Source organism: Neovison vison, chromosome 8, assembly GCF_020171115.1.
Source record: "Neovison vison isolate M4711 chromosome 8, ASM_NN_V1, whole genome shotgun sequence".
Lineage (NCBI taxonomy): Eukaryota > Metazoa > Chordata > Mammalia > Carnivora > Mustelidae > Neogale > Neogale vison.
The window spans coordinates 22,206,558-22,234,462 of NC_058098.1; the positions used below are offsets into that span (position 1 = coordinate 22,206,558).

At 48.2% G+C, this 27,905-nt stretch overlaps 1 protein-coding gene and 1 long non-coding RNA gene across 2 annotated transcripts in view; one reads left to right on the forward strand and one right to left on the reverse strand.

Annotated features, from left to right (window-relative positions):
• The window catches only part of LOC122916106, an 80,035-nt gene that overhangs the window by 5,933 nt on the left and 46,197 nt on the right, over window positions 1-27,905 (forward strand). The window lies entirely within an intron of this gene.
• MYL9 (myosin light chain 9) lies at window positions 21,000-27,515 on the reverse strand. Its single transcript, XM_044263096.1, has 4 exons — window positions 27,415-27,515; window positions 23,988-24,197; window positions 22,501-22,662; window positions 21,000-21,685 (listed from the first exon to the last, which is right to left on the reverse strand). The coding sequence occupies exons 2-4, from the start codon at window positions 24,169-24,171 to the stop codon at window positions 21,513-21,515; spliced, it is 519 nt and encodes a 172-aa protein (XP_044119031.1). The 5' UTR covers window positions 24,172-24,197; window positions 27,415-27,515; the 3' UTR covers window positions 21,000-21,512.

Here is a 27,905-nt window from a genome sequence, read left to right on the forward strand (position 1 = left end):
TGGTTCTTTTAATCTGCATTTTTTTTTTTTTAAACTATTGTTGAGGTTGAATATCTTTTTTTTTTTTTTTAAAAGATTTATTTATTTATTTATTTGACAGACAGAGATCACAAGTAGGCAGAGAGGCAGGCAGAGAGAGAGAGAGGAGGAAGCAGGCTCCCTGCTGAGAAGAGAGCCCGATGCGGGACTCGATCCCGGGACGCAAGATCATGACCTGAGCCGAAGGCAGCGGCCCAACCCACTCAGCCACCCAGGTGCCCCGAGGTTGAATATCTTAACATTTTGTAACTATTGGGCATTTGTCACCTGTGAATTATCTGCACATTTTTTGAAATCTTGAGTTTCTTTCTGACTTGTAAGCACTTTTCAGTATGAAGGATGCCTAACCCTTGTTTACTATATTTATTGCAGGTAGGTTTTTTCCCTCAAGATTATTGTTCGCCTTACTTTTTTTCTAAGCTGGCTATTTTTGTTTTATTATTTTTATTCATTTTTATTTTATTTATTTTTTTTTAATTTTTTTTTATAACATTTTTTTAAAGATTTTATTTATTTTATTTGACAGATAGCGATCACAAGTAGGCAGAGAGGCAGGCAGAGGGAGAGGGAGGAGGAAGCAGGCTCTCTGCTGAGGAGAGAGCCCGATGCGGGGCTCCATCCCAGGACCCTGGGATCATGACCTGAGCTGAAGGCAGAGGCTTTAACCCACTGAGCCACCCAGGTGCCCCTCATTTTTATTTATTTATTTTTTATTTATTTATTTATTTTTTTAAAAGATTTTATTTATTTGACAGAGAGAGATTACAAGTAGGCAGAGAGGCAGGCAGAGAGAGAGGAGGAAGCAGGCTCCCCGCTGAGCAGAGAGCCCGACGCGGGACTCGATCCCAGGACCCTGAGATCATGACCTGAGCCGAAGGCAGCGGCTTAACCCACTGAGCCACCCAGGCGCCCTCATTTTTATTTTTTAAATTTTATTTTATTCAATTAATTAAATAGAGTGTATGATTAGTTTCAGAGGTAGAGTTCAGTAATCTATCAGTTGCATATAATACCCAGTGTTCATTATGTGATGTGCCCTCCATGCCCATCACTCCCCATCTTCTACCTCCCCCTTCCCTCCAGCAACCCTCAGTTTGTTTCCTATAGTTAAGAGTCTCTTATGATTTGTCTCCCTCTCTGATTTTATTTTATTTTTCTCTCCCTTCCCCTATGATCCTCTGTTTTGTTTCTTAATTTCCATGTATGAATGAAATCATATGATACTTCTCTTTCTCTGACTGACTTATTTCGCCCATGCGAGGCTCAAACTCACCACCCCCAGATCAAGAGTCGCACACTATTCCAACAGAGCTGGCCAGGCTCCTGTTTTGTTTGTTTATGTTTAAACTTTTCACTTGGTCAAATATCAGTCTTGTGCCATTGCCCAAATAGCTTGCTTTTGGGTTAGGAAAGAATACAAGCAATCGAAGGATATTTACTTACACTTTTTGATTTTGTTCCTATAAGGCCTAATTTTTAACATTTAACTCTTTATTACATCTGGACTTGATTTTGGTTTACAGTGTGAGGCTAAGCATCCCAATAACTTTTTTTTTCTGAATGACATACCATTTCTTACCATCTTTTGCATATTCTTGGATGTGTGATGTCACCTTTTCCAAGCCAGTGAGTTCTTTTTTTTTTTTTTTTTTTTAAGCCAGTGAGTTCTTAAAGCTGTGTTTCCTGGTATGTCTCACAGAGGGAGTATCTTGAGACTACTACTTAGGTGGATGAAAAGACAGATTTCTGCCAGGGAAGGAAAGCCTTTGAATTTCTGTGATGAGACATTCTCTCCATGAAACTAATGACTTTTTGCTTTAAGGATCCTCATTCTTCTCTCTTTCAAGGCCCTGTAAGAGGTCATACGTTTCTATGAAATGTACAAAATTAAGAAATTTTCATTGTAGGAGCACTTGGGTGACTCATTTGTTTAAGTGTCTGCCTTCAGCTTAGGTCATGATCCTGGTCCCAGGGTCAAGCCTCACATGGGGATCCCTGCTCAGCAGGGGAGAGTATGCTTCTCCCTTTCCTTCTGCTCCCCGCCTCCAGCTTGTTCTCTCTCACTTGCTCACTCTCTCTCCCTCAAATAAGTAAATAAAAGTCTTAAAAAAACTTTTTTTTTCATTATAGCATGACTTCCCTCCTCACTATTCTCCTGTTAAGTGACCTCATGTTGGTCCTGGACATTTTTTGGATCTGGCTAATGGTTGGGTTAGAATACATTCAGTTTGGTTTTATTTATTTATATGGTTTGTGGTCACTTCCACTAGTGATTTGAGTGTGTCTTGGTGTAGGAGAGGGCGCAGGAACAGAGGTAATATCACCATGGACAGGTGTCCTACAGCACCTGTGCCAGAGTTGCGTTAAGGAAGATAAACAAGGTTTGAAACATCTAGAGTCAGAAACTGATCTATGGAAGATTCTTTCGATCATAAAGACTGTAAAAATAGAAGCAAAGGACTCAGTTCTTACCAACACTTAGTAAAAGTGGAAGTTTTCTTCTGCCAAGAAGTTACTCGATAATGCAGTGTGTACTGTTATAAATGTACGTGTTAGAAGACTGAGTCATCCTTATCTTCTCTCTATAGAAGGATATTACAAAATCCTTCTCATATGAAAAACTATCAGAAAATATGGCCCTAAAAGTAGGAAAAAAGGCTTACAGAAGTGTTGCAGGCAATTAAAAAGACAATGTTATTTTTCTGGATTTTGTGATGTTCGAGATATCTGTTTTTAAGACGTAATTTGTTATAATTTTTTTTCTCATTTTTGAAGAAATATTCACATTTGTTGCAATTTTTGTATATTTTATATTCTTAGCCCCTCCCCAATTATGTAAGTTTCAGGTCACACAAAATATGAATCTGCCTTCAACCCTTAGGTTGAATATTTGGCAAGATCCCTACAGAAGATCTGGGTATAATTTGTCCCCTCTGGCCTTTTGGAAAAATGAAATTTCTTGCATTTCACCTTGATTTTGACACTGAAATAGAACTTTTAAAGAGGTCATTAAATCAATGATACTTCATGCACTTATTTTTCACGAGTCCTCCTTTCTCTTTGTACTTGAAGAGCTTCCTTGTTCTTTTTGGGAATTACATCTTACCCTCTTGTATGGATAGACCACATTTTGTTTATCTGTTCATCCGTCAGCAGATGCTTGGGTTCTTTCCACCGTTTGGCTGTTGTGAACATGGTGTACAAATACCCGTTTGAGTCCCTATTTTCAATTATTTTGGGTATATACCCAGAAATTTCATCAGATTTTGAAGACATTACTCTGTTGTCGCTCAGCTTTCAGTATTGCAGTTGGGAAGTCCCGAGTCATTCTGAATACTGATTCTGTGTGTATGACCTACTTTTACTTCTCTAGAAAGTTCTAGAATCTCCTCTCTTCCTTAGTGGCCTGGAGTTTTTTAATGAAAGGCCCTCACAGGGATCCATTTTTCCCATTTTGCTGAGAGTTCTCAGAGTTGAGTGGGGGCATGAAAGCCCAGGGGCCAGTCTCCCCATTTAGTACTGTGAGCACTGTGCCTCTCTGGCAGTGTTCCAAGAGCTGAGTGGAGCAAGAGGGCCAAGGTTCTGGACATCCTCAGTGGTTAATATGTGTGGACTTTTGTATAAACCCTCTGTTGCTGGCACTGTCTCTGTCTCCTGTGCCCCATGTCCACCTGTCCAGGGACCTTGTTCTACTTTCTCCTAAAAATATGTTTCTGATCTGCCAGGGTCTGTCCCCCGTGAGGAGAGAAGGTGGGTAGTGGAGGGAGGGGATCTAAGAGTCTGTTCATTGGAGTTTGTGAACTGCTTTTTATTTATTTATTTTTTAAAAAAGATTTTATTTATTTATTTGACAGAGATCACAAGCAGGCAGAGAGGCAGACAGAGAGAGAGGGGAAAGCAGGTTCCCTGCTGAGCAGAGAGCCCAATGTGGCGATCCCAGAACCCTGGGATCATGACCCGGGCCGAAGGCAGAGGCTTTAACCCACAGAGCCACCCAGGCACCCCAGTAAGCTGCTTTTTAAACCCTCTTTTACCAATCTTCCTACCACTAATTTCTGAGCCTTTTAAGGATTCTTCAATGTAAATCAGGCTAGACTGTCATTTTTTCATATTGCCTACTTGGTGTTGCTGTCTGATGGTACTCGTCCATTTATTTTCCAGCCTCCAAAATTTCATTGTGATCCTCTCTTCCATTCTACTTTTTCTTGTGGGTTTTTGCATTTTGAAAGTGGAGTTTGAAGAAGGAAGTATATCACAAGTTTTATACTTGCGATAAATCTGTTTCAACTTAACCTCCCCCCCCCAACACTAGTACCTCTGTCAACTAGTCTACCTTTCTCCCTTTGGTTTGAGGTGTTGCCTTTATTTCTGTACCAAATACGAAGTCCCATTTGTCTATTTGTCTGTGGGTCCTATTAGTGAACTTTCTTTTCCACTTCAGCAGATATCTTCTGAGCACATGCTGTGTGCCAGGCCCTGATCTAGGCACTGGAGGTAGAAAAAAGTATATTAGGCAAAGCCCTTGCCTCATGGCGATTGCATTCTAATGGAGGCAGGTAGGCAGTAAGCATATAATGTCAGAGATAAGTACTCAGAAGAAAAAGAAATTGGAGTACTGGCATAGGGAGTGAGGGGTTGATCTACTAAGGATAAGATGGTAAGAGGAACGCCCTCTCAGGAGGTGGCACTGACTGGAATCTTGAGTGAACTGGAAACTCCAGCTGTGCGTGGATCTTTTTTTTTTTTTTTTTTAAGATTTTATTTATTTATTTGATAGATCTCAAGTAGGCAGATAGGCAGAGAGGCAGGCAGAGAGAGAGAGAGGAGGAAGCAGGCTCCCCGCTGAGCAGAAAGCCCGATTCGGGACTCGATCCCAGGACCCTGAGATCATGACCCGAGCCAAAGGCAGAGGCTTTAACCCACTGAGCCACCCAGGCGTCCCTGTGCGTGGATCTTTAGAGGGCTGTTGCAGACAGAGGACATACCGAGAGCAGAGACCCTGAGACAGAAATGAGCTTTGGGGGACAAACAAGAGCAGTGTGGACTGTTGAATTGTCTATTTTTCCTTTCATTCCTGTCCGTTTTTGCCTTTGTATTTTGGCCATCTGTTGTCAGGTACAGATATGTTTAAAGTGTTTAATATCTTTCAGATGGATTGACCCTTTTGTCACTATAGAGGGTTTCTCTTTATCTCTAGTATTTTATTTTATTTTTTATAAATAGGATTTTTTATTTTATTTATTTGACAGAGAGAGGGAGATCACAAGTAGGCAGAGAGAGGAGGAGGAAGCGGGCTCCTTGCAGGGAGCCCGATATGGGGCTCGATCCCAGGACCCTGAGATCATGACCTGAGCTAAAGGCAGAGGCTTAACCCACTGAGCCACCCAGGCACTGCTCTAGTATTTTAAACCCAGACAGTCTGACTCCTAAATCCATATACTTCACCTCACACCAACTGCCCCATCTCTCCAGGTATGTCCTCAGGTGGTCCTGCAGCTCCTGTATTCTCAGTGGCTCCAGACTCACTCAGGTGTGCTCTGCCAGCCAGATCTTCTGAACCTGGGTCTTGATAAGACCAGCTGGAATTCTGGTCTGTACTCCAGGGAAGTCCCCCCAGCCCTTCCCAAGATGCTGCAGTTTGCTAGATGTTCTCATTCGCCACCATCTTGGGCCCTGGAGCCTGCTTGCCTACAAGCATGCCCTGGTCCTGTAGAGTCTCCACATGTCAGTCACTTTCCCTGTCACCTCTCTCAGTGTCTCTCCCGTCAGCCTTCCCACCCCTCACCAAGCCTTACTAACACATATCCAGTAAGCCATTTACAGTTAGAAGGTGAGAGGGAAGGTGTAGTTTATGGAAACACAGTGGACTCCGGCTACTGGAGGATTTGTCATGGCCCAGCAGTACCCAGCCTTCCCTCACCTGCTCTGGGCTCTGATCTCCCCTTCCCTCCGTTCTGAGGGCCTCCTTCCCTCTCCCCTCACCCGTTTCTTCTCTGAAGCAAAACCAGATCTTTCCCTCTGCCCTCTGTAGAGCCGTGTATTTAATGGCATGCTTTTTTTTTTTTTTTTAAAGATTTTATTTATTTATTTGACAGACAGAGATCACAAGTAGGCAGAGAGGCAGGCAGAGAGAGAGGAGGAAGCAGGCTCCCCGCTGAACAGAGAGCCCGATGTGGGGCTCGATCCCAGGATGCTGGGACCATGACCTGAGCTGAAGGCAGAGGCTTAACCCACTGAGCCACCCAGGCGCCCCTTAATGGCTGCTTTTGTTGTCTTTGTTTCTTTGGCTTCTCCAGGGTTGGGTGCTGTCTACTTTGGTCTACTTTGTCTACTTGTGTCCGGACTAACTAAGAGTTGTGTGGGGCCAGCAGTCAGGTACAAGAACTTTCACCTGGCTCCGCATGCTGGTTTTATTGCCCTGACCTGCTCCTGTGATTGAGTGAATTGTTGGCATTTCTTGGACATTATGATTATTTGTAGGAGCAGAATATTTGAAGCCAGGACTTTCTAGAAGAGTCTCAGAGATCTGTGATGCTGAGTGAATCATCACACTGAGGCCCAAGGAGAGTCTGTACCAAGTGATGGAGCTAGTCCTTAAGCCCTGGCCCAGGATGTACCCTGACCCTGGTGGACCCTACTTAGGTGTACCTTGGGTCATTTCCCTTCCCCTCCTGGAGCCCAGCTTCCCATATGGGAAATGGGAGTAATAGCACTATCTCCTTACAAGTCTATCCTGAGAGATAAATTGTAAAATGCTTATCCTTTGCCCTGCCTAATGCTTGGGAAACAGTGAGTGCAAGGATAGGCATTAGCTGGGGAAAGGAAAAGAAACTGTGTTATACTCGTGTGATGGAATACTACTGACCAGCAAAAGAGATCTACAGATACGTGCAGTCACGTGAGTGAATCTCACAAATACGCCAAGTGAGAGAAGCTGGATACAAAAGTGTGAATATTGTGTGATCTCTTCACATAAAACTCTAAGAAAGAGAAAGGAATCTATGAAAAATAGATCAGCTGGGGAGGTAGGCTGGACCAAAAAGGGGAATGGACACATGTTTGACAACATTAATTTCATTTTTCACTTAAGTGGGTAAATTTTATTAAAGACAGTGAGATGCAGACTAAGCAGTAGTAACGGGAAACATGCAACAACAAGTGGTTAAATTTTCTCATACATTAGAGTTGACCAGCAGCTTACATAGGCAGTTAAGCTATGCTTTGTTTACTGGGTTATAAATTTACTTTCTCTTCATCCCAGATGGAGACATTTTATGGCTCAGCATCTGGATAAACAAATCTTAAGGCCCAAGTGCCTTGTGCCTAACAGTTTCCCTTTAACTGAAATGAATTCCTTTCTTAAGGGCGAATTTATATCTGACTTTATATTTCTCTCTCTCACAAAGGCAAGGAGTGTTTGTATTCTGTTTCTGTGTGTCTCTATCCTTAGAGCAGAGGGAGCTGCTGGAGGGTTTTGGCCAGGGCAGTGAAATAGTCAGACATACTTGGGAAGAGCAACCTGAAAGTGCCCTGTGGAGGATGGATGAGAGGCGGGTATGGGAGAGTCAGGAAGGCTGGTTAAGAGGCTGGGGCAGGGCAGGTCATGGAGCAATACGCTTAAAATGTGTACATTTTTCTATGTATAAATTATACCTCAGTTTAAAAAAATGTGAACCAAAGACCATCACAGTGATCCACATGATGTCCAGAGGCCTGAGAAAGGGGTTCTAGGCCAGGCTGGGAGCAGTGAACAATGTAGGGACTCGTGTGGGGTTCTGGGTGTAGAACTGAAAGGGTTTGAGGAGAAGCCAGGAAATCCAGGAGGCCTGCGGGAGGAGGGGAAGCAAGACAAGCAAGAATTTTGGTCCTTGAGCACTGAAGATGAGCCCTTTGGAGTGGTTGGGGGGCGCTGGCTGAGTAGATAAACTTAGCCCGAAGCTCTGGGAATCTGCTGGGGTGGGGAGCCAAGAAAAGGCCTTGACCCCATCCTCAAGTGTCATGGCTCATGGGGGAAGCAGACAGCCTTCTTGGGCCAGTTGAGGAAAGCACAGAGGGACCTAGGGGAGCAAGTAGCCATCCCTTCATGATCCCTCCTACATACTCTCCTTAACCTGTTTTCTCTTCTCCCAGGCCCAGCTGGGGGTGGGATGGGGGTGGGGGGGGCAATTATAAACCATGACAAGGACCTGACCCACCTGGGTGTGAATTCTGGTTCTAAAATTCTCTAGCAGTGTGACCCTGGGAAGATTGCTTAATCATTTGAGCCTCAATTTCCTCATTTATAAAATGGTCATAATACCCTCTTTGCCCCCTTTACCCCTTCCTGAAAAACGCATGTCACGTTTTTTCCACTGCCGCCATGAAGTATGCCTGTGTTGTGCTTGGAAGGAGATGCTGCAAAGTATGGCTCTTGGGCACTTCATGCCGAAATCCCTTCCTTTAAGCTCCTGAGTGCTCAATAGGTCTGGGGCCACTGGTCCCTTGTGCAGCTTAGTAAAGGAGGCACTTGGCAGGTTTACAGGCAGCTGGCATCCCAGAAAGCAGACTGGGCTGGACATTGAACTCTGTCCCCAGTTCTCAGGGTGACCTTGGGCGACCCCTAGTGGGACGGGTGGCAACACGCAACGTCCCAGCAAGGATGGGTTTTGCCGCACTGTACCAGATTTTGCTGATGTATTTACTTCTACCGCGGGTACCAGGTAGCAGTTCCTTCAATATATTTTTGCATTGTGGCTTTCATTTATTCCCTTGGATGCGTGCTCATATCCTCTTTTACACCACTGTTCATATGGAATGGGGTTTCATTTACCAACAAATGCAATATATTTTATTATTTACAGTGTATCACTATTGGTGTCATTTTTTTTTTCTTAGTTTTTGGGACTTCTGTCCATTCCAGAGCTATTGAGTTCCTACTAGAGTCCTCTGAACTGTGTGTATATAAGCAAAGTGTTTTTTGGGGTGCCTGGTTGGCTCAGTGGGTTAACCCTCTGCCTTCGGCTCAGGTCATGATCTCAGGGTCCAGGGATCGAGCCTCACATCGGGCTCTCTGCTCAGCGGGGTGCCTGCTTTTCCTCTTTCTCTGCCTGCCTCTCTGCCTACTTGTGATCTTTCTCTCTGTCAAATAAGTAAATTAAAAAAAAATAAGCAAAGTGTTTTTTCCTATAAAACCACTTTCAGGGCACGTTCAGTATGTGTATTTTAAAATTCATTTTAAAGCAGAAGCAGACTCCTTGCTGAGTGCAGGGCCTGTTGAGGTGCTCAGTCTCACCACGATGAGATCATGACCTTAGCCTAATCAAGTTGGCTGCATCACCAGCTGAGCCATCCAGGTGCCATCCAGGTGCCCCAGGACCTTTTTTAATCATTGAAATAAATCTGAGGAAAAAATGTATATAAGTCAAACATTAAAACAGTTAATAAGGGGTGCTTGGGTAGCTCAGTTGCTTAAGCATCTGACTCTTGATTTCGGCTCAGGTTGTGGTCTCAGATCGAGCGAGCCCCTTGTCAGGCTCTGCACTAGGCCAGGAGTTTGCTTTGGATTCTTTCTTCCTCCTCCTCCCTCTGCTCCTTCCCCCACCCTGGCTCTTTATCGCCCTCTCAAAAATAAAAAATAAAAATAAAACAATAAAGAAGGTCCTGGCATGCCCCCCCCCCGCCCCCGACAACCCGCACTACAGGATTTTATATATAGTGGGCTTTCTGCAAGAGTTCTGGGGATTAAGACAAGACCAGGCTTTAGGGAAGGTCTACTTTACCCCTTCTGAGAAGTTAATTTCTAGCCAGGGGAGAGATACTGGTAATTTCTACAGGTTTGTAGAGTTAGGTCCCACGTTAGGTGATTATGTAAAGTAACTGCCAACTTCACAATGAAGCTAGTTCTACTGTTCTCCTTTATTTGGCAGATGAGGAAATAGAGACCAGTGGTCTGCCCAAGTGACTCAGTGGGTGTGGTGGGTGGAAAGGTCATCCAGGTCATGTCCTTTTGGTTGCCACAGGAGTCCTTGCCTCTGGCTACTATCCCCTGTCTTGTTGAACCTAGGTGCCCAAGACCCAGCCAGAGGCTCTTGAGGGCTCTGTGGGCCTGGGCTGGTGGTGCCTGGAGGCCGGATCATCACATCTTAGAATAGAAGGGACCTTGGAGGTCCTCAGGAGGTCACTGGCATCAGAAAAGCAGACTAGGGGTGCCTGGGTGGCTCAGTGGATTAAGTCGCTGCCTTCAGCTCAGGTCATGATCTCGGTGTCCTGGGATCGAGCCCCGCGTTGGTCTCTTTGCTCAGCGGGGAGCCTGCTTCTCTCTCTCTCTGCCTGACTCTCTGCCTACTTGTGATCTCTCTCTCTCTGTCAAATAAATAAAAAATCTTTAAAAAATAAAAAAAGAAAAGCAGACTAGGCTGGACATTCTGAGTATTTTGTCTAAATTGGTGAGATGACCGTGAGCTGACTACTGCCCCTCTCTGGGCCATTGCTGGGGTATGGAAGGCCCCATTAACTGTCATGTTCCCTGGTACAAGTCCAGCTTTTCCATTTAATGTGTGAGGACACGTAAGGTCCAGAGAGGGATTGGGATTTTCCTGTATAATCTTACAGCCCAAGGAATTCTTAAAAAGATCCCTTTCTTGGTCCATGGCGTGGGACTTGCAGGGGCCCTGAAATCAGATTGCCTGGCATGTAGTAATTGCTTATTAAATGTGGGGCATCATTTTATTGAGCAACATCCTATAATGATTGAGTGTGAGTCTTTCTCTTACTAGTTGTTTGACCTTGCCCTGAATAAGTCATTTAACCTTTTCCTGCCTCGGTTTCCTTAGGTGTTAATTCGTTAATAACAACCTCTCTTGGGCGCCTGGGTGGCTCAGTGGGTTAAGCCGCTGCCTTCGGCTCAGGTCATGATCTCGGGGTCCTGGGATCGAGTCCCGCATCAGGCTCTCTGCTCAGCAGGGAGCCTGCTTCCTCCTCCTTCTCTCTCTGCCTGCCTCTCTGCCTACTTGTAATCTCTCTCTGTCAAATAAATAAATAAAATCTTTAAAAAAAAAAATAACCTCTCTTTATGGGAGAGGAATGAAACTTGCTTACCCATGTATAATATAGAGCTAGGCACATAGCCTATAATAAGTGCCCAGTAAACACAGAAGTCTGTCCCTGCTGGAAATCTTCGAGCGGTTCCCACAGCACTTTAGAGTCCTGTCCAAACTCCCCGGAGTCCTAGAGGCCTGTCAAGGCATCACTTCACCTTTGCCTCCTTCTCATCTTCTACCAGTCTCAGCTCCACCACTACGCTTTGTGCCAAGTTCATGTCCACAGAGTGCTTTTTCTTTGCTTATTTGAAAGATTTTATTTATTTGATAGCGAGACAGACAGTGAAAGAGGGAACAAGCAGGGGGAGTAGGAGAAGGAGAAGCAGGCTTCCCACCAAGCAGCGAGCCCGATGCCAGGTTCAATCCTAGGACCCTGGGATCATGACCTGAGCCGAAGGTAGTCGCTTAATAACTGAGCCATCCAAGTGCCCTTTTTTTTTTTTTAACCTTAGTTAATCTTAGTTATTTTCCCTGTTTTTTTTTTAACCTTAGTTAACCTTAGTTATTTTCCCTGGTTTCAGCTTAAATTTCATCTCAGGAAGGCTGGCTCTGACCTTTCAGGACGGGTCTCCCGGCCTTCCTGCCCATGTTATTCAGTTTGCTACATCACATTTAACTAAGTAATGATGAGTTTTGTCTTTGTACTCTCCCTCCCTTGCTCCATGGTGAATTGCTCTCTTCTCTGTGGAACCCCCCAACACTCCCTGAAGAGGCTTGGCATAGATACTTCTTGGTACTGGGCACCCAGTCTCCTGCCGAGTCTCCTTACCTACATCCACATCGCTCTCTCTCGGGCAGATCTGGTCAAGCTTTGTTGCGCTTCAGACCCCTCAGAGACGCCTTGGTACTCTGGGGGCAGCTGCGAGGATGGAAAACCAGATGCTGTCACCTGGCATCAAAGGTGCCTCAGATCTGGCTCTGATCTTTCTCCCCACCTCGCCCCACACTCTGGCACTGAGACTCTGGGCAAACTGACCTCTGCTTGACTTTATTTTCTCATCAGTTTTAAGGTGACCAAGGGTGCTTCTGAATGTCAGGTTAACCTCAGCCATTTATTGTCTCCCTACTGATGGCAAGCCTGTCCCAGGAGAGATTGATCTGTCGGGAAGAGCCTGTTAATTTCAGAGACTCTTCTGTAAGTGTCCCTCTGTTTCTCTTTTCCCAACTGCCTCCTTTTCCTCCCTAGTCCCCATCATGACCCAAAGCCATCTTGACACACTGCCATTACCCAGGTGTTTTTTTAGTCTTCCTTCCTGTGCCCTCCTCACCCCCCACAATACAGATCCACTCTAAAATGTTTTCTCTAGGTCCTTGAACAATGCCGGATAATCCTCCACTGGTTTTAAAGTCCTCTGCACATTTTAATGTTACATTTAAGGGGGCGCCTAGTTAGCTCTGTCTGTGGAACATGTGACTCTTGATCTTGGGGGTTGTGAGTTCAAGCCCCATGTTGGGTGTAGATTAATTAAAAAAAAAAAAAAACCTTAAAAAAATTACATTTTACAGCTCTTATTCTGTCGCCCCTCCAACATCATTTTTAATATCTCTCTATGTGAACATTCAGTTCATTACATCTGAGAGCCGCCCAGTAGGCCACAGCATTGGTCTGTCACATTTCACTTATTCATTCTCTTTGTTACAGACATGTGGTTCCCTCCAGTGCCCTGCCCTCATCACGGCTACTTCAGGGAACATCTTGTCCTGCTCCTTCTGGGCCTTGGCACAGATTTCTCAGTGCAGTTGCTGAGCCTTAAGGGGTTTCCTTGTTCCCAGGTACTGATTGGTGCCTGCCCTCCTGCATGAGTGTCCCAGCGTGTCCTCACCACCCAGCGTAGGAGGAGCCCCCTTCCTCTCCATCTCTGCCAGTGTTCAGTATTTTCCCTCTCATGTTTGGCAATCTGATGAGTATAAAGTGGCCTGTTTCTGATTTGCTTTCTGAACACCAGTGAAGTCATTCTGTTGTACTTGTTAGTCGAAATTTCCCTTTTGTGAATCTCCTATTTATAAATGCTTTGCCTGTTTGCCTGTTTGATTCTCTTTTTCTTGGAATGAGTTAGGTATTAATTCCTTGATTCATTTTAATACAGTAAAAATTCACCCTTTAAAAAAAAAATGAGTCTTAACAAACATATGACTACGGAATCACCACCACAGTCATGATGCAGAATGGTTTCGTCACCCCACAGAATTCCCTCATGCCCCTATACAGTCTCTCTTCCTACCCTGTAGCCCTGGCAGACACTAAGCTATTTTCTGTCCTAAGTTTTGCTATATTCAGACTATCATATAAATGGGATCATATAGTATATAGCCTTTGAGTTTGCCTCTTTCTTTTAGCAGAATGCAGTTGAGACTATCCACCTTGTGTGTATATTGGTAGGCACTCAGTTCCTTCTTACGGATGAAGAGCATTCCATCGGGTGAATATACTACATTTTGTTTAACCATTTATCATGGGAAAGATACTTGAATTGTTTAGATTTGTAAGTTTGTTTCTGATGACTTGATAGTTTTGAGGAGTACTGGTTAGGCATTCTGTAGAATGCTTTAGAATCATGTCTCATTTCTTGAACATTATGCCTTGAGTTTGGAGGACATCCCATTGGGATACTCAGGGGCTCAGGGACATACTTCCCAGAGCCAATGACACTGTTGTCTGCAATGGAGGTCTCACAGGTTTTTTTTTTTTTTTTTAAGAGACTTTATTTATTTATTAGAGAGAGAGAAAACACAGGCGATGGAGTGGGAGACACAGGCTGCCCATCAAGCAGGGAGCCCGATGTGGGGCTTGATCCCAGAACCCTGGGATCATGACCTGAGCCAAAGGCAGACACTTAACCAACTGAGCCACCCAGGCGCCCCTCACAGGTTTTAACCGTCATTAAAACTACCTTTACTGACTCTGTTTCTCCGCCTTCCCCCATACAACCTCTGTGTCTCTGTCTCTCTCTTTCTTTCCTGTTTTCTTTGTTGTTTGTTTTCAGAGCCCATTTTGATTTTAGTTCTTGTCCAGACTATTTCCCATTGCTGGCAGCAGTGATTGGCAATTGGTTTTATGGCCTGTTTGTTGATCTCTTAACAGGGCAGTGGGGATCTATTCTCTCTCCAGGGGAAAATGTGGGCAACTCTGATTTGCTAGTTTCCTTGTTGTTGTTTTTACAGTTTGCTTGCCTATTTGCAAGCTTAAATCAATTAAGAAAACATTGAGAGAATTAAGAAAGCATCAAAAGGAGAACAGCCCATTGAGGCTAGTGGGTTTTGGTGTTTCTTGGTTTATTTTGGCACATGGCTGTGGTTGTAGAACTGAAGCTGAAAGTCTGCAGTATGTCTGGAGGAGTCTAAAATATGTCCTACTTTGTAGTGTGTTAAATAATAAGTTACATTGTAATAGGTCATAAATTTAAGGTTTGTTTTGATTGGTTTATCAGACCTCATGGGGCATATATAAATAGAAGGAGACAAAAAATTTATAGGAAATGAAGAGATGGAAGTTCTAATAGTTTCAGCATACTAGCCTTTAAAAAAGAAAAAATGAGTTTACATAAACATGAGTTTAGGAAGATATTTTTGAATAGTTACTATTTGTTTTAACAGCTTTATTGTTACATAATTTACATTCTGGAAATGCACCCATTTAAAGTGTTCAATTCAGTTAATTTTTGCATATTTAAAGAGTCATGTAACCATCAGCATAATCAGCTTCACTCCCCATCTGTGCCCTCCCTACCCCAGCTGTCGGCCAACATCGATATGCCTCATTCTTTCTAGATTGGCCCATTTGGGACATTTCTTTTTTTTTTTTTTAAAGATTTTATTTATTTATTTGACAGAGCGAGATCACAAGCAGGCAGAGAGGCAGGCAGAGAGAGAGGAGGAAGCAGGCTCCCTGCTGAGCAGAGAGCCTGATGTGGGCCTTGATCCCAGGACCCTGAGATCATGACCTGAGCCGAAGGCAGCGGCTTAACCCACTGAGCCACCCAGGCGCCCGGGACATTTCTTGTAAATAGAATCATGCAATATGTGGTCTTTTGTTAAGGACTTTTTCAACTTAGCCTAGTGTTTTTTTTTTTTTTTTTTAAGATTTTATTTATTTATTTGAGAGAGAGACAGTGAGAGAGAGCATGAGAGGCGAGAAGGTCAGAGGGAGAAGCAGACTCGCCATGAAGCTGGGAGCCCGACGCAGAACTCGATTCCGGGACTCCGGGACCGTGACCTGAGCCAAAGGCTCAACCAACTGAGCCACCCAGGTGCCCCCCCCTTTTTTTTAAATTTATTTTTTAAATATTTATTTATTAGACAGAGAGAGATCACAAGCAGGCAGAGAGGCAGGCAGAGAAAGAGGGGGAAGCAGTCTCTCCGCCTAGCAGAGAGCCAGGGCTCAGTCCCAGGACCCTGAGACCACAACCCGAGCCGAAGGCAGAGGCTTAACCCACTGAGCCACCCAGACGCCCCTAGCCTCGTGTTTTTGAGGAGTATCCATGTTGTAATATGAGTCAGTACTTCATTCTTCTGTGCTGAATAACCTTCTGGTGTGTGGAGAGGCCATGTTTACTTCTCTGTTCAGGAGTTGATGGACATCGGGGTTGTGTCTATATTTTTTGGCTCTTTTGAATAATGCTGCTATGAGCATTTGTGTAGAACTTTTTGCGTGGATGTATGTTTTCATTTTCTGGGGGGGTCTACCTAGGAGTAGAATTGCTGAGTCACATGGTAACTGTTTAGCCTTTTGAGGAACTGCTGGACTCTTTTCCGAGGTGGCTGCACCATTTTACATTTCCAACCATGGTGTTTGAGGGTTCTCATTTCTCTACATCTTTCCCAACCTTGTTATTTTCTGGGTTTTTAAAATTATTATTATTATTATAGCCATTAATTTCCTTAATGCCTAATGAGTTGAACATCTGTGTTTGCCTATCTTTGGAGAAATGTCAGTTCCTATTCTTTGTCCATTTTTTTTTTTTAAGATTTTATTTATTTGACAGAGAGATCACAAGCAGGCAGAGAGGCAGACAGAGAGAGGGTGAGAAGCAGGCTTCCCGCTGAGCAGAGAGCCCGATGCGGGGCTCGATCCCAGGACCCCCAGATCATGACCCGAGCCGAAGGCAGCGGCTTAACCCACTGAGCCACCCAGGCGCCCCACTTTGTCCATTTTTAAATTGGTTGTTTATCTTTTTATTATTGAGTTGTGAGGGTTCTTTATAGAGAGGTTTCTTTTTTTTTTTTTAAAGATTTTATTTATTTATTTGACAGACAGAGATCACAAGTAGGCAGAGAGGCAGACAGAGGGAGAGAAGGGGAAGCAGGCTCCCTGCCAAGCAGAAAGCCCGATGCAGGGCCCGATCCGAGGACTCTGGGATCATGACCTGAGCCGAAGGCAGAGGCTTAACCCACTGAGCCACCCAGGCGCCCCTATATAGAGGTTTCTAATCAGATATTATTTGCGAATATTTTGTTTATTTGCTCTTTCTTTTTCTTTTCTTGTTATTTATTTATTTATTTAAAGTAATCTCTACACTCCACATGGGACTCAAACTCAGGATTCTCGAGAGTCACATGCTCTTGCAACTGAGCCAGCCATCTGACCTTGTTTCACTTTCTTGATATGAATTACTCTATTTACATTTTCGCTAATTTCTAGTACTTCCCCAGAAAAATATCCCACCTGTGGATTTTCAAATTTCTTGCATTCTCTCTCTCTCTCTCTCTTTTTTTTTTTTAAAGATTCATTTATTTGCTTTAGAGAAAGTGAACACACACAAGTGGGAAGGGTAAGGGGAGAGGGAGAGAGAATCTTTAGCAGATTCTGTACTGAGCACAAAGCCCAGTGCCGGACTTGATGTCATGACCCTGAGATCATGACCTGAGTTGAAATCAAGAGTCAGATGCTCAACTGACTGAGCCACCCACGCACCCCTTGAGTTCCCTTTCTACCCTTTTAGTTACTTAATTAAAACTTTATACTTAGTTAACAGTTATTTATATTAAATTATCTCTGTTGAAGTAAACAGTGTGGTTTCTGACCCTGATCACATCCCGATACAAATGGTATTCTTTTGTGTCTTTTTTTTTTGACATTATGTTTGTGAGGTTTATCCATGTTGATGCGGGTAGCTGTAGTTCATCTCCATTACCCTGTACATTCCACTGGTGCGGCTATTACAGTGATGCTGTTGGAGCCTTCTTGCAGGTGCCTTTCGGTGAACATGTGTGCATGTTTCCGTCAGGTGTGTAGGTTCCTAAGAGCAAAATTGCTGAGTCATGAGGTAGATAAAAGTTCCACTTTAGTAGATAATGCCAATTTGTTTTCCGAAGCGATTGTACCTGTTTACACTCCTGTCTGTAGTGTGTGAGGACTCTAGGTGCTCCTCATCCTTTCCCACCAGTACTTGGAATTGGGAGTTTTGTTCATTGTGGCCATTTTGGTGGGGTCAGCTTCATTTATTAAGTCCCTCATCTCCCTACTGTCCTATGATATACCACCTTTGTCATACATAACAAGAGCCATAAATGGGGTGCCTGGGTGGCCCAGTGGGTTAAAGCCTCTGCCTTCGGCTCAGGTCATGATCCCAGGGTCTTGGGAGCAAGCCCCTGTATAGGGCTCTCTGCTCAGCAGAGAGCCTGCTTCCCTTCCTCTCTCTGCCTGCTTGTGATCTCTGTCTGCCAAATAAATAAATAAAATATTAAAAAAAAAAAAGAGAGAAAGCCATAAATGTATGGGTCTGTCCCTGGACTCTGTTCTATTTCATGGGTCAGCCTGGCTCTCCACTGTCACACCATCATTATGTTTACTATAACTTCACGGTAAGTCCTGAATTGTAGCAGTTACATCTTATTTTCCTCTTTTTTTTTTTTCTTCCCTTTTTTCTCTTTTCTTAAGATTTTATTTATTTATTTGGCAGAGAGAGAGAGACAGTGAGAGAGGAAACACAAGCAAGGGGAGTGGGAGAGAGAGAAGCAGGTTTCCCGCCGAGCAGAGGCCTGATATGGGGCTTGATTCCAGGACCCTGGGAATATAACCTGAGCTGAAGGCAGATGCTTAATGACTGAGCCATCCAGGTGCCTGTCCTCTTCTTTTTCATAATATCTGGCAACTCAGGGCCATTTACTCTGATTGATTGATTGATTGGGGGGAGAAAGTGCAAATGAGAGCACAGGAGCAGGGGGTGGGAGAAGTGGACTCCCCACTCAGCAGGGAGCTCAATGAAGGGCTCCATCCCTGGGTCCTAGGATCATGACCTGAGATGAAGGCAGGGGTTTAACCAATTGAGCCACCCAAGTTCCCCTTTATTCTTCTTCTTCTTTTTTTTTTTCTCCAGAGAGAGAGTGAGTGGGGTGGGAGGCAGAGAGAGAATTTTAAGCAGGCTCCATACCTGGCATGGAGCCTGACATGGGGCTTGATCTCACAACTCTTGAGCTCATAACCTGAGCCAAGATCAAGAGTAGGACATTTAACCAACTGAGCCACCCAGGCACTCCTCCCTATGGTTTTTAAAATTTTTCATGGATTTTTTTTTTTTAAAGATTTTATTTTAAAGTAATCTCCATAGCCAGCATGGGGCTTGAACTCACAACCCTGAGATTAAGAGTTGCATGCTCTACCAGCTGAGCCAGCCAGGTACCCCAAGAGATAGTCTTTTTTTTTTTTTTTTTTTTAAGATTTTATTTATTTATTTGACAGAGAGAAATCACAAGTAGATGGAGAGGCAGGCAGAGAGAGAGAGAGAGGGAAGCAGGCTCCCTGCTGAGCAGAGAGCCCGATGCGGGACTCGATCCCAGGACCCTGAGATCATGACCTGAGCCGAAGGCAGCGGCTTAACCCACTGAGCCACCCAGGCGCCCCCAAGAGATAGTCTTCATGGATTTAAATGCATCAGTCCTTTCCTTTGTGGTTTCTGAGTTTTGTGGCAGACTTTGAAAGTTCTGGGCATGTTTCACGGTTACCTGTAAATGTTGCCTGTGAGAGATAAAACAGTAGCTGCTGCTTTTCTAAAAAGCTGCTAGGATCATAATAAATTAGCTCTCAAATAGAAAATTGCCTTCGTCCTGGCTTCTGAACATGCCGTATGCCTTCCTGCTCCCAGACTTTGTTTACTCTGCTTCCTCTGAGCTCTGCTCCCATTCCTGCACATTCCTCCCGCTTGCTGGTCCTGCCCTTCCACGCACAGAACACTTCCCTTGCCCATCCTCTGTATCCCATCAAGTCAGGCCCACGCCAGCTTGGAAACCAGTGAGGCTAGACAGGTTCTGTCCCCCCTGCAGCAGGCGTGGATCTCTCCCTTTCCCTGGAGTGAAGGGGCTGTAGGCTTGTGACATTATTGCAGACTGAGGGGTCAAGACACGAGGAGGCTTGTTTCTAACCCGGTCCCTGCCATCTTACAGAAAGGCTTTTGGTGTGACAGTGGCTCCGCAGAGTGCCATGTGACCTTGATGCAGAACATGTGCAGGGGCGCCTGAGTAGCTCAGTGGGTTAAGCCTGTGCCTTCGGCTTGGGTCATGATCTCAGGGTCCTGGGATCCAGCCCCCTGTCGGGCTCTCTGCTCAGCAGGGAGCCTGCTTCCCCCACACCCTCTGCCTGCTGCTCTGCCTCCTTGTGATCTCTCTCTGTCAAATTAAGAAATAAAATCTTAAAAAAAGAAAAGGAACATATATGGCTAGCGCTCTGGGGGTCCTCAGAGGATGCCCAGAGTCTGCCCTACTCCCTGGTCCCTCCCTTTGGACTGGCTGCAGTGAGTGGCCCTCCATCTAGGGCGGGGGTTGAGGGCATGGTCAGACTGAGTCTGCCTCAGTATTTGAGCCTGGTCAGGACACGTTTGGGGCTGGCTTCACCTGGAGTGGATATCAGGGACTGTGGGGATCCCTCTGGAGGCAAGAGAGGGGGTGTTTCATGGGCTTCTGGCCAGGGCCTGGAGCTGATGTGGGGAGAGGCTTGTGGGAAGTTAGACCCTCCTTGTCCAAGACACAGTCCACTTAGTGCTCAGCACTTCCTTGGTTCTGATCTCAGACCTCTGCTTTGTGCTGTGGTTGACTGGCTATGGGTGACTTTAGGGAAGGTGTCAGGATTGCACCGGGCCCAGCAGCTGCTCCCCAGCCTTTGCTGGGGTCTGGTGGGATGTTTGTAGCCCAGGTCCAAGCCCTGTGGGGGATCTAGAGGCTGGGATCCAGCCCTCCCTTTGCCCCAGATCCACTGGGTGACTTCTGGTAGTCCCTGCCCCTCTTGGCTATCTGTTCATTGAACCAATATTTCTGTTCCTCTTGTGCCTCAGGCACTGTGGTCATTGTCCCCATCATTCACGTGTAACAGAGATCCCAGCCCTGCCCACCTTGGTGCAGCGTGAAAACTGGTCATGTAGTTGAACTGACCCTGCAGGTGCAGAGGGCACAGCCCAGGCCACACATGGTGGCTGCCTGGAGCTGATCTCAGGGAATCCTTTAAACCCATCGTTCCCACCTTCAGCTGGTCCCACCTTTAGCCGGAGCTTCGGGGAGGCACCCACCTCCCTGTTCCCAAAGCCTCCCTGTTCTTCCAGGACCACCTGGCTTTCCAGGAGCATGGAGGTGTCCCTGGAGATCCAGGCTCTAATCCTAAAGGCTGGGTGACCTGACCCTGGTCTTCCTGGTGCCACAGAACCACCCCACAGAGACACACTGTGGTGATTCCTGAGGGTCCTCCCCACTTGGGTCTCTCTCTCCCAGGAGGACTGTTTTCTGCAGCACTTAGGTCTGCCCCCGTCCCCATTCCTGGTCTGGTCTCAGGGGAGCCTTACCCCAGCTGGGAGTGGGGGAGGGGTCTGGGCAGCCACTAGGGACAGGAGAGGGCAGGAGAGTCTTTAGGGACTAGGAGCTCCTCTATTTCACCCCAACAACAGACACGCAGACCCAAAGCAGTGCTCAGACTTCTATTGGAGACTCTGCCTCCCTTGGGTCCAATTTCCAGCCTACCTGCGTCTTCTGGATTATACTCCTGGTGGAGTGGCTGGGCAGGGCACAGAGGAGGGGTCTGGCATCCTGTTCTGAGAAGGGACCTTGGTGAGCTTTGTGGCAGTGGCAGTGGCTGGGAAAGAGTGGTCATTCCCTGTGTGGGGGTGCACGTGAACTTGGGTCCAACAGGACACAGGGCCCGTCCTGTGGTGAGCAGCCATGAGGCCAAGCTCCTGAGAAGACAGTCCTCTCTTGGGGTGGTGGGAGGTCACGGTGGAACATCTGCCTCACATTGGCCTTATACCCCTTGCCTGGCACTGTGCGCTCTCAGCCTGTTCCTCCACGGGGAGCTGGGCCCCTAGCCCCTCAGAGGGAGGATCCCCTGAGAAAATCCTGTGGGGTCATGGGCATGGAGCACAGTGAGTGTGGGGAGCAAGAGAGTGGAACAGGGGCCTGGGGCTGGGGGGCTGGGGTGGCCTAATCGTCCTTGTCTTTGGCCCCATGCTTGAGGATGCGGGTGAACTCCACGTAGTTGAAGTTGCCTTTCTTATCAATGGGTGCCTCTCGGTACATCTCGTCCACTTCTTCGTCTGTGAAGCGGTCTCCCATGGTGGTGAGTAGCTCCCGAAGGTGGTCCTCGTGGATAAAACCTGGGGGCAGGGCCAGGGCCCATGAGATAGGGACTCAGGCTGGGACATCCCTCACACCCTCACCATGTGGTCCCTCAGCAGTCCTTGCAGTGAGTCTCTGGCTAGTTCAACTCTTCAGGGCCCCAGAGGGAGGGGTTCTGCAGTATTTCTGTGGGGTCCTTGGGCCTGTGAATGTGTGGGCTGGATATGTCTTACTTTGACCTGAGCCCTAGAGTTGCACTGCCCGAGTTTGCATGCTCATCCCATTTCCTGGCTGTGTGACCATAGGCAAGTTATTTAACCTCTCTGTGCCTGTTTGATCTGGAAAATAGAGATGAAAATATGCCACTCTGGTAGGGGACCATGAAGGTAGTCAGGAAGATGTTCTGATTGGGCCTGTGGGCACCAAGAAACTTCTGAAATTGGTGCCAGGGTCACTCTGCCTGTCTCTGGGACAGACCAGCTGTGGGACAGAAATACTTTGTGAGGTCTGAGGATGGGGGCTGGTTTTTGCACCTTATTGGCCAGAAGGGCCTGGAATGATTTGGTTTCTGGGGAGGTCTAAAATGGGGGCATTGTGCTGGGCCAACAGGTAAACTCAGGATGTGGGCAGCCTTGGTGGATGTGGGCTGTTATGGTCTAGTGTCTGGGGGAAGGGAACAAGGACACAGCTTAGTTGCAGCTACGGAAATCCCAGCAGATGGGGGATTTCTGTTCTGGCCTTTGGGGACAGGGGCCCTGAAGTCCCTGCGCAGCCCCACTTGCATCCTTGGGGACACCCTGGGTAAAATACTCAGCCCCAGCCCTGTCCAGGCCTCCAGCGGAAGGCTGCTGACCTGAGGCCTCCTCGTCGAAGCAGGCGAAGGCGTTTCGGATCACGTCCTCAGGGTCTGTGCCGTTCAGCTTCTCCCCAAACATGGTGAGAAACATGGTGAAGTTGATGGGCCCCGGGGCCTCGCTCATCATGCCCTCAAGGTACTCGTCGGTGGGGTTCTTCCCTGTGGCAGGTGGGACATTCCTGCTGTCACTGCCCTGTCCCCTCCCTCCTCCCTGCCCCCTCCCTTCATGGCCTGTGAGAATCCCACAGGCAGGAGATGATGAGCTCTGTAAACTGTAGAGCGTCTTGTTGGGATGGTCAGCGTTCTGACTGCTCCCTCCCCCGGGCTCTCCAGGCCGCTTTGACCAGTTACGGCCTCTGGTCCGGATATCCATGCCCTCCGGGGTGTGAGGGCCGCAATGTACTGACTGCCTGCAGCATCTGCAGCCCTGCCTGCCAGTCTGGGTTAACTTTCACCATGTGAGGGCACCGAAATGCCCCAGTCACATCTGTGTCGCAGGATAGCGGGGAGATTAAAGACACTTGTGCAGCTGCTGCTGTTTGTGTTATGGGCTGCTCTTGCTTGTTAACCGGGGTTGATGTTCCTACCAGAAGGCCACGCCTGACCCGCGGCCCCACGGACAAGAGCTACAAACAGGAATGCAAGTTTTTCTGGATAGAAGCCCAGGGTCCCACGTCAGCCCTCCAACTCAGGGTTGCCCAGTCCTCCCACTGGACTTCCTGGGCGTGTACACGAGGGCCTTGGTCACCACTTCACAGGAAGGGAAATGGGCAGAGTGGGTGGCCCCACTGTGAGGGGCAGGGCCAGGGACTCCCCTGGGCCTGTCTGGCCTCAGTGCTTGGGGCTTGACAAGCACAGGCTGCCTCCTCTTCTGCCAGAGGCTTCTTCTCTCCCCCAGCCAGTGTCTCATCTGGTTGAAGGGTCTGCCAGGAACCGGGGCTCAGGGTGGTATCTGTGATGAGCACAGGGGAGATGTGGGGGTAGGGCCACAGGGGGTGGGGTTCCCCATCTGAGCAGGTTCCTGAGCTCTTTCAGCTCTAAGATTCTGATTCTAGGGAAGTGGCCGGAGTCAGAGAGGCTCTAAGGACCTGGCGTGGGTGACTTCTGAAGGAGGGAGGCACTCTGGCCTCCCCTCCAGCCTCGGTTCTCCATCTGCACAATGGAAGGTCTGTGCAGTTCCAACTTTCTTTAGTCACTCATCCTTTTCTTTAAATGAAGTGGAACCAGGCAGCCCAACCACAAATCTGCCTGAGGCAGTCTGGCTCCGGAGTGAGCCTGCCTGGGTTCAGATCCAGTGCCCAACTGCTCCATGCCTCAGTTTACCTATCTGTTAAATGGAGAAAGTACTGGCATCTGCTTGCCAGGGTAGGTACCACATGTCCCTACATGGAAAGGACTCCATATGCGATGAACAACCCACTGCCTGTTTCAGTTGCAACCCTCGCAGGACCCACTCAGACCCCAGCCACCCCGTCCCTGCTCACCGAGTGAGGCCAGCATGTCATGCAAGTCTTCCTTGTCGATGAAGCCATCTCGGTTTTGGTCGATCATGTTGAAGGCCTCCTTAAACTCCTGGATCTGGGACTGGTCAAACATCGCGAAGACATTCGATGTGGCCCTCTGTGGCCGCTTCTTGGTGGTTTTGGCCTTGGCCCGCTTACTGGACATCTTGGCTTCAGGTGGGTGGGGCTTCCCTGCAGGAAGTGGGTGTTGGGGGGAAGAGCCTAGGACCCTGGGCCAGGGGATCTTCCTGCCTACTTAAGCCTGGCTGTCAGTGTCTGGACCTGGCGTTCAAGGCCTCCCATAGGCTTGGGGCTCCTGTCACCCAGCTCATCACAAAAGCAGACAGGCGTGGGCTCTGCGATCATAAACAATTTCTCTACCTCTCTGAGTGAGTTTCCTCATCTGGGAATGGGGACATGAGGAATGCCTAGCAGCAGGGAATAATTCATGCCCGAGAAGCCCCTGGAATGGTGCCAGGCACAAAGTAAGCTATTTTTGCTGTGGCTGTTTGGGTAAGACACTTAGGATTGGATTCTGTGCCAACCTGCCTTCGCTTTCTCTCTCTTAATTCGTTATAGCATTTACACTGTCCATCTTTCTCCCTCCAAGTGAGAAAGTGGGCTGAAAAGTAGGAGGCTGTGAGGTTCCTGCCAGCTCTTCCTCCTTGCTCCAGCAGCAAGGAGCTGGATCAGTGGCCCTGCATTCCTGACATTCTTGTCATCTCCTCCTCCTCCTCCTCCTGCTTCCTCCTCCCTCCTCCTGCTCCCTCCTCCCTCCCCACCATCGCTCTGTGTTCCAGGCTCTGGATGTTTTAGAAGGCATATGCTCTGGGAAGTCTCCCCTCCCCCAACCTGCCCACACTTGACCAGCCCCTTAGGTGGGTGATAGACCTGATTTGTTTTCACTCTGCCGTGCTTATAGGGTCATGAGGCTCCCCTGGGCTGGGAGACCCAGCTTCTTGTCACCCTTGTCTAGATCTGGCCTCCTAGCTTCCAGCCAGTCTCTCCCAACCCACAGAGACCCAGACCTGTACCACCTGTCATTTCACCTTGAAGCCCTTGAAAGTTCCCGGAATAAGTAGGCCCCTGAGCCTAGCATTCAGGACCCTGTGTGAACCCCTCCAACCTTTCGCTCTGATTGACCATGGGACCCTTCACTGTGTTCCTCTAGCTGCCTGTGATTCTGCCATGCTGGACCTCTGGAGGTTTCCCAGACAACCTCAGACTGACTTTCTTGGTCACCCCCCACCCTGAACACCCTTCCTTTTCCAGCCTAGTTCTTGAGACACCCCCTTGGGGAGCAGTTCCCACACCCTTGCTCTGACAGTAAGCACTTAGAGGTCTTTCTCTCCCTCCCCTGATTTACTAATAGGCTAACAGATGGTTGTTTAATGAAAGCTGTGAGGGCAACTGCAGCCAGGCTATTGCCCCCACTGCACAGATGGGGAAACTGAGGCCCAGCAAGGTGCTCTTTCCCTGAACCTGTTATGGCCTGTGAGGACTCTTCCCCTGAAGACTAGAGCTGTAGTCCCTTCAGCTGGGGCAGTTGTGGGCGTGGCTGAGGCCCCAGGACTACTGTCCCTCTTTCTCCTCTGCCCTTGGTTGAGGGCTTCCAGGAAGTCTCTGCCTGTTTTTAGCCCTGAATGGTGCCAGGCCTTTATCCCGTGACTCTGTTCCAGTCATTCTCAGACTGTGGTCTTTGAGCTCTTAAACCCTGAGCAGGGATCCTGGCCAGCCCCGACCCTTCCACAGGGCCACCTGTAGGCATGACACAATGGCTGTTGTGTGCCACTGGCCTGACACACCTGGCCCTGGATGATTCTCATGTGGCTCGGGGTGGGTAGACAAAAGCCCTTCTCATCTGACCTGGGTTGGTGTGGGGTGGTGGCATCAGCAGGGGTTTTTTGTGCTTTGAGGGTCTCAGTCCTTCCCTGAGCTTGTTGTTCACTGGGAACTTGGATTCATGGCACTAACAGAAGGCAGCCAAGAAGTAGTCCATGGCCATGAGAGGCTGTGATGGTTATCATCACTATTGCTAACCCCATCCTGTCTGCACAGCTCTGGGGCAGACACAGCCTGGAGAACAGAGGAAGCTGCAGCCGGAAGCAGGAATGGCTAGGATCTCACCCACTGTTGTGATACTGGCTGGGCTCTTCTGTCTTCAAGGCCTCCCCCTTCCCCACCCTCTTTGATCCCGAAGCCATATCGTGGCTGAAAGCACTGAACTTCAGGGTTTATCCATCCCAGCAATCTTGGGAAGCAGGGTGAGGGCACCCCCTTCCCCACCTGACTGTGTAGTTTAAGAAGTGATGCCCAAGAAAGGAAGTGGCATGCCCACGAGAGGGATAGAGAGCAAAAGCTTGGGCTAGGCTTGGGCTAGGCTTGAGTCAGTGGGTGATAATGGCCAGCTCTTGGCACCCCTGATGCCTGAACACAGAAACACACATTCTGAGAGGCTTGTGGTGGGCCTGCTGCAGCTGAGGGCTCTCTGTGACCAGAGGCAGCTTCTAGGAGGTCGAGAAAAAGGGGTCAGAGGCAGGCTAGGTCCTTAGCCCTAGAGCCATCCCCTCCTGCTCCTGGAGGTCGTAGACGCTAGGGATCAGATATAACTAGTGTTTGGCTGCAACTAGGTGCCACCTCCCTCCTTCTGGTGTTTGAAATCCCCCCATAACAGCAAAGACAAGGCCCCCATTATCTCGTCCCTATGGCTGGTAGTGCCCGATGCCTTGCTAGTAAAATCACCTCCTCTATGGCTGAGTTATCTGACTCATTCCTCAGGGCAGTTGTAGGGCTGGAGAGGGGGAGTAGAGAGTCTGAGGTCCCCCCTCGGACCTGGACAGAGCCCAGGTCCCTGTCCAGCCCCCAGAGCCCTTGGCAGACCTTCTCCACCCAACAGGCATATTTGGGCGGATGTTGGAGTGCGTAGAACCCCCAAGTGCACGCACACAGCGTCGGTGTGTGTGGAGGGACAGATTTTCTCCCCGTCTCCATCCCTCTCTTCTGCCCCAGGAGTTCTAGAGGAGTCTCCAGGAGACTTACAAGGCTGTTTCCTGTCTGACACATAGGTTTACTGGGGCAGGAAACACTGGCGACCACATCCCCCCTCCCCTCCTTCTGGACCCCCCAGAGCTCTGGGTTTGGCTCTGAAACTCCATAATAAAGGGGCAGGGCCCGGTAGAGTTCCCTCGCCAAAGGACCAGTGGCTACCCTAGTCTGGAACAGTTTTCCCTGTGGCTACCCCAGTCTGGAACAGTTTCCCTGCTGCCCACCCCCCTGCCAGAGTCCCCGTCTGCTCCGCAACTCGCAGCCCCAGCCCTATGAGGGCTGCCCTCGCTGAGACCCTCGGGCGTCCCTGTCTGTGGGGCTGTCACACCGCCTCGTCTAGCTCCCCCGCGGCCGCGACTCCCACCTGGTGTGGAGAAGGAGCTCTCTCGATGTGCGGAGCCGGTGCGGGGCGGCGGGCTGTCGGTCGTCTCGGGGCTCAGTGGGCGGGGCGGCGCGGGCCTTACAAGGCAGAAGAATGCGCGCAGCGGGGCGGGGCGGGCTGTACGCTGGCACAGCCTTATTTGGCCTTGACCCACTGGCCCGCGGCGGGGGCGTCTTCCCTGAGTAGGCAGGGGAGGTGATGCGGGGCGCGCTGCGGACCGCTTGCTCTTGATTGTTAGGGGAGGGGGATTTATCTGGGCTGCCCCTTCCTCCCCAGTGAGGCAGGCACAACACCTAGGGGCATTCTCTAGTTCTCAGGCCCTCCCCCATCTTTCCCCCAAAGGCCCCCACTGCCTGGCCCATTCCCGTGGGAGGGCTTTCTTCCATTGGGCCAAGTATGGCTTTTTTCACCAGTCCAAAAGAAGGCATGTCAGATGGCTCCGCCATCCTCATGTGAAGGGTCATTCAGGTCCC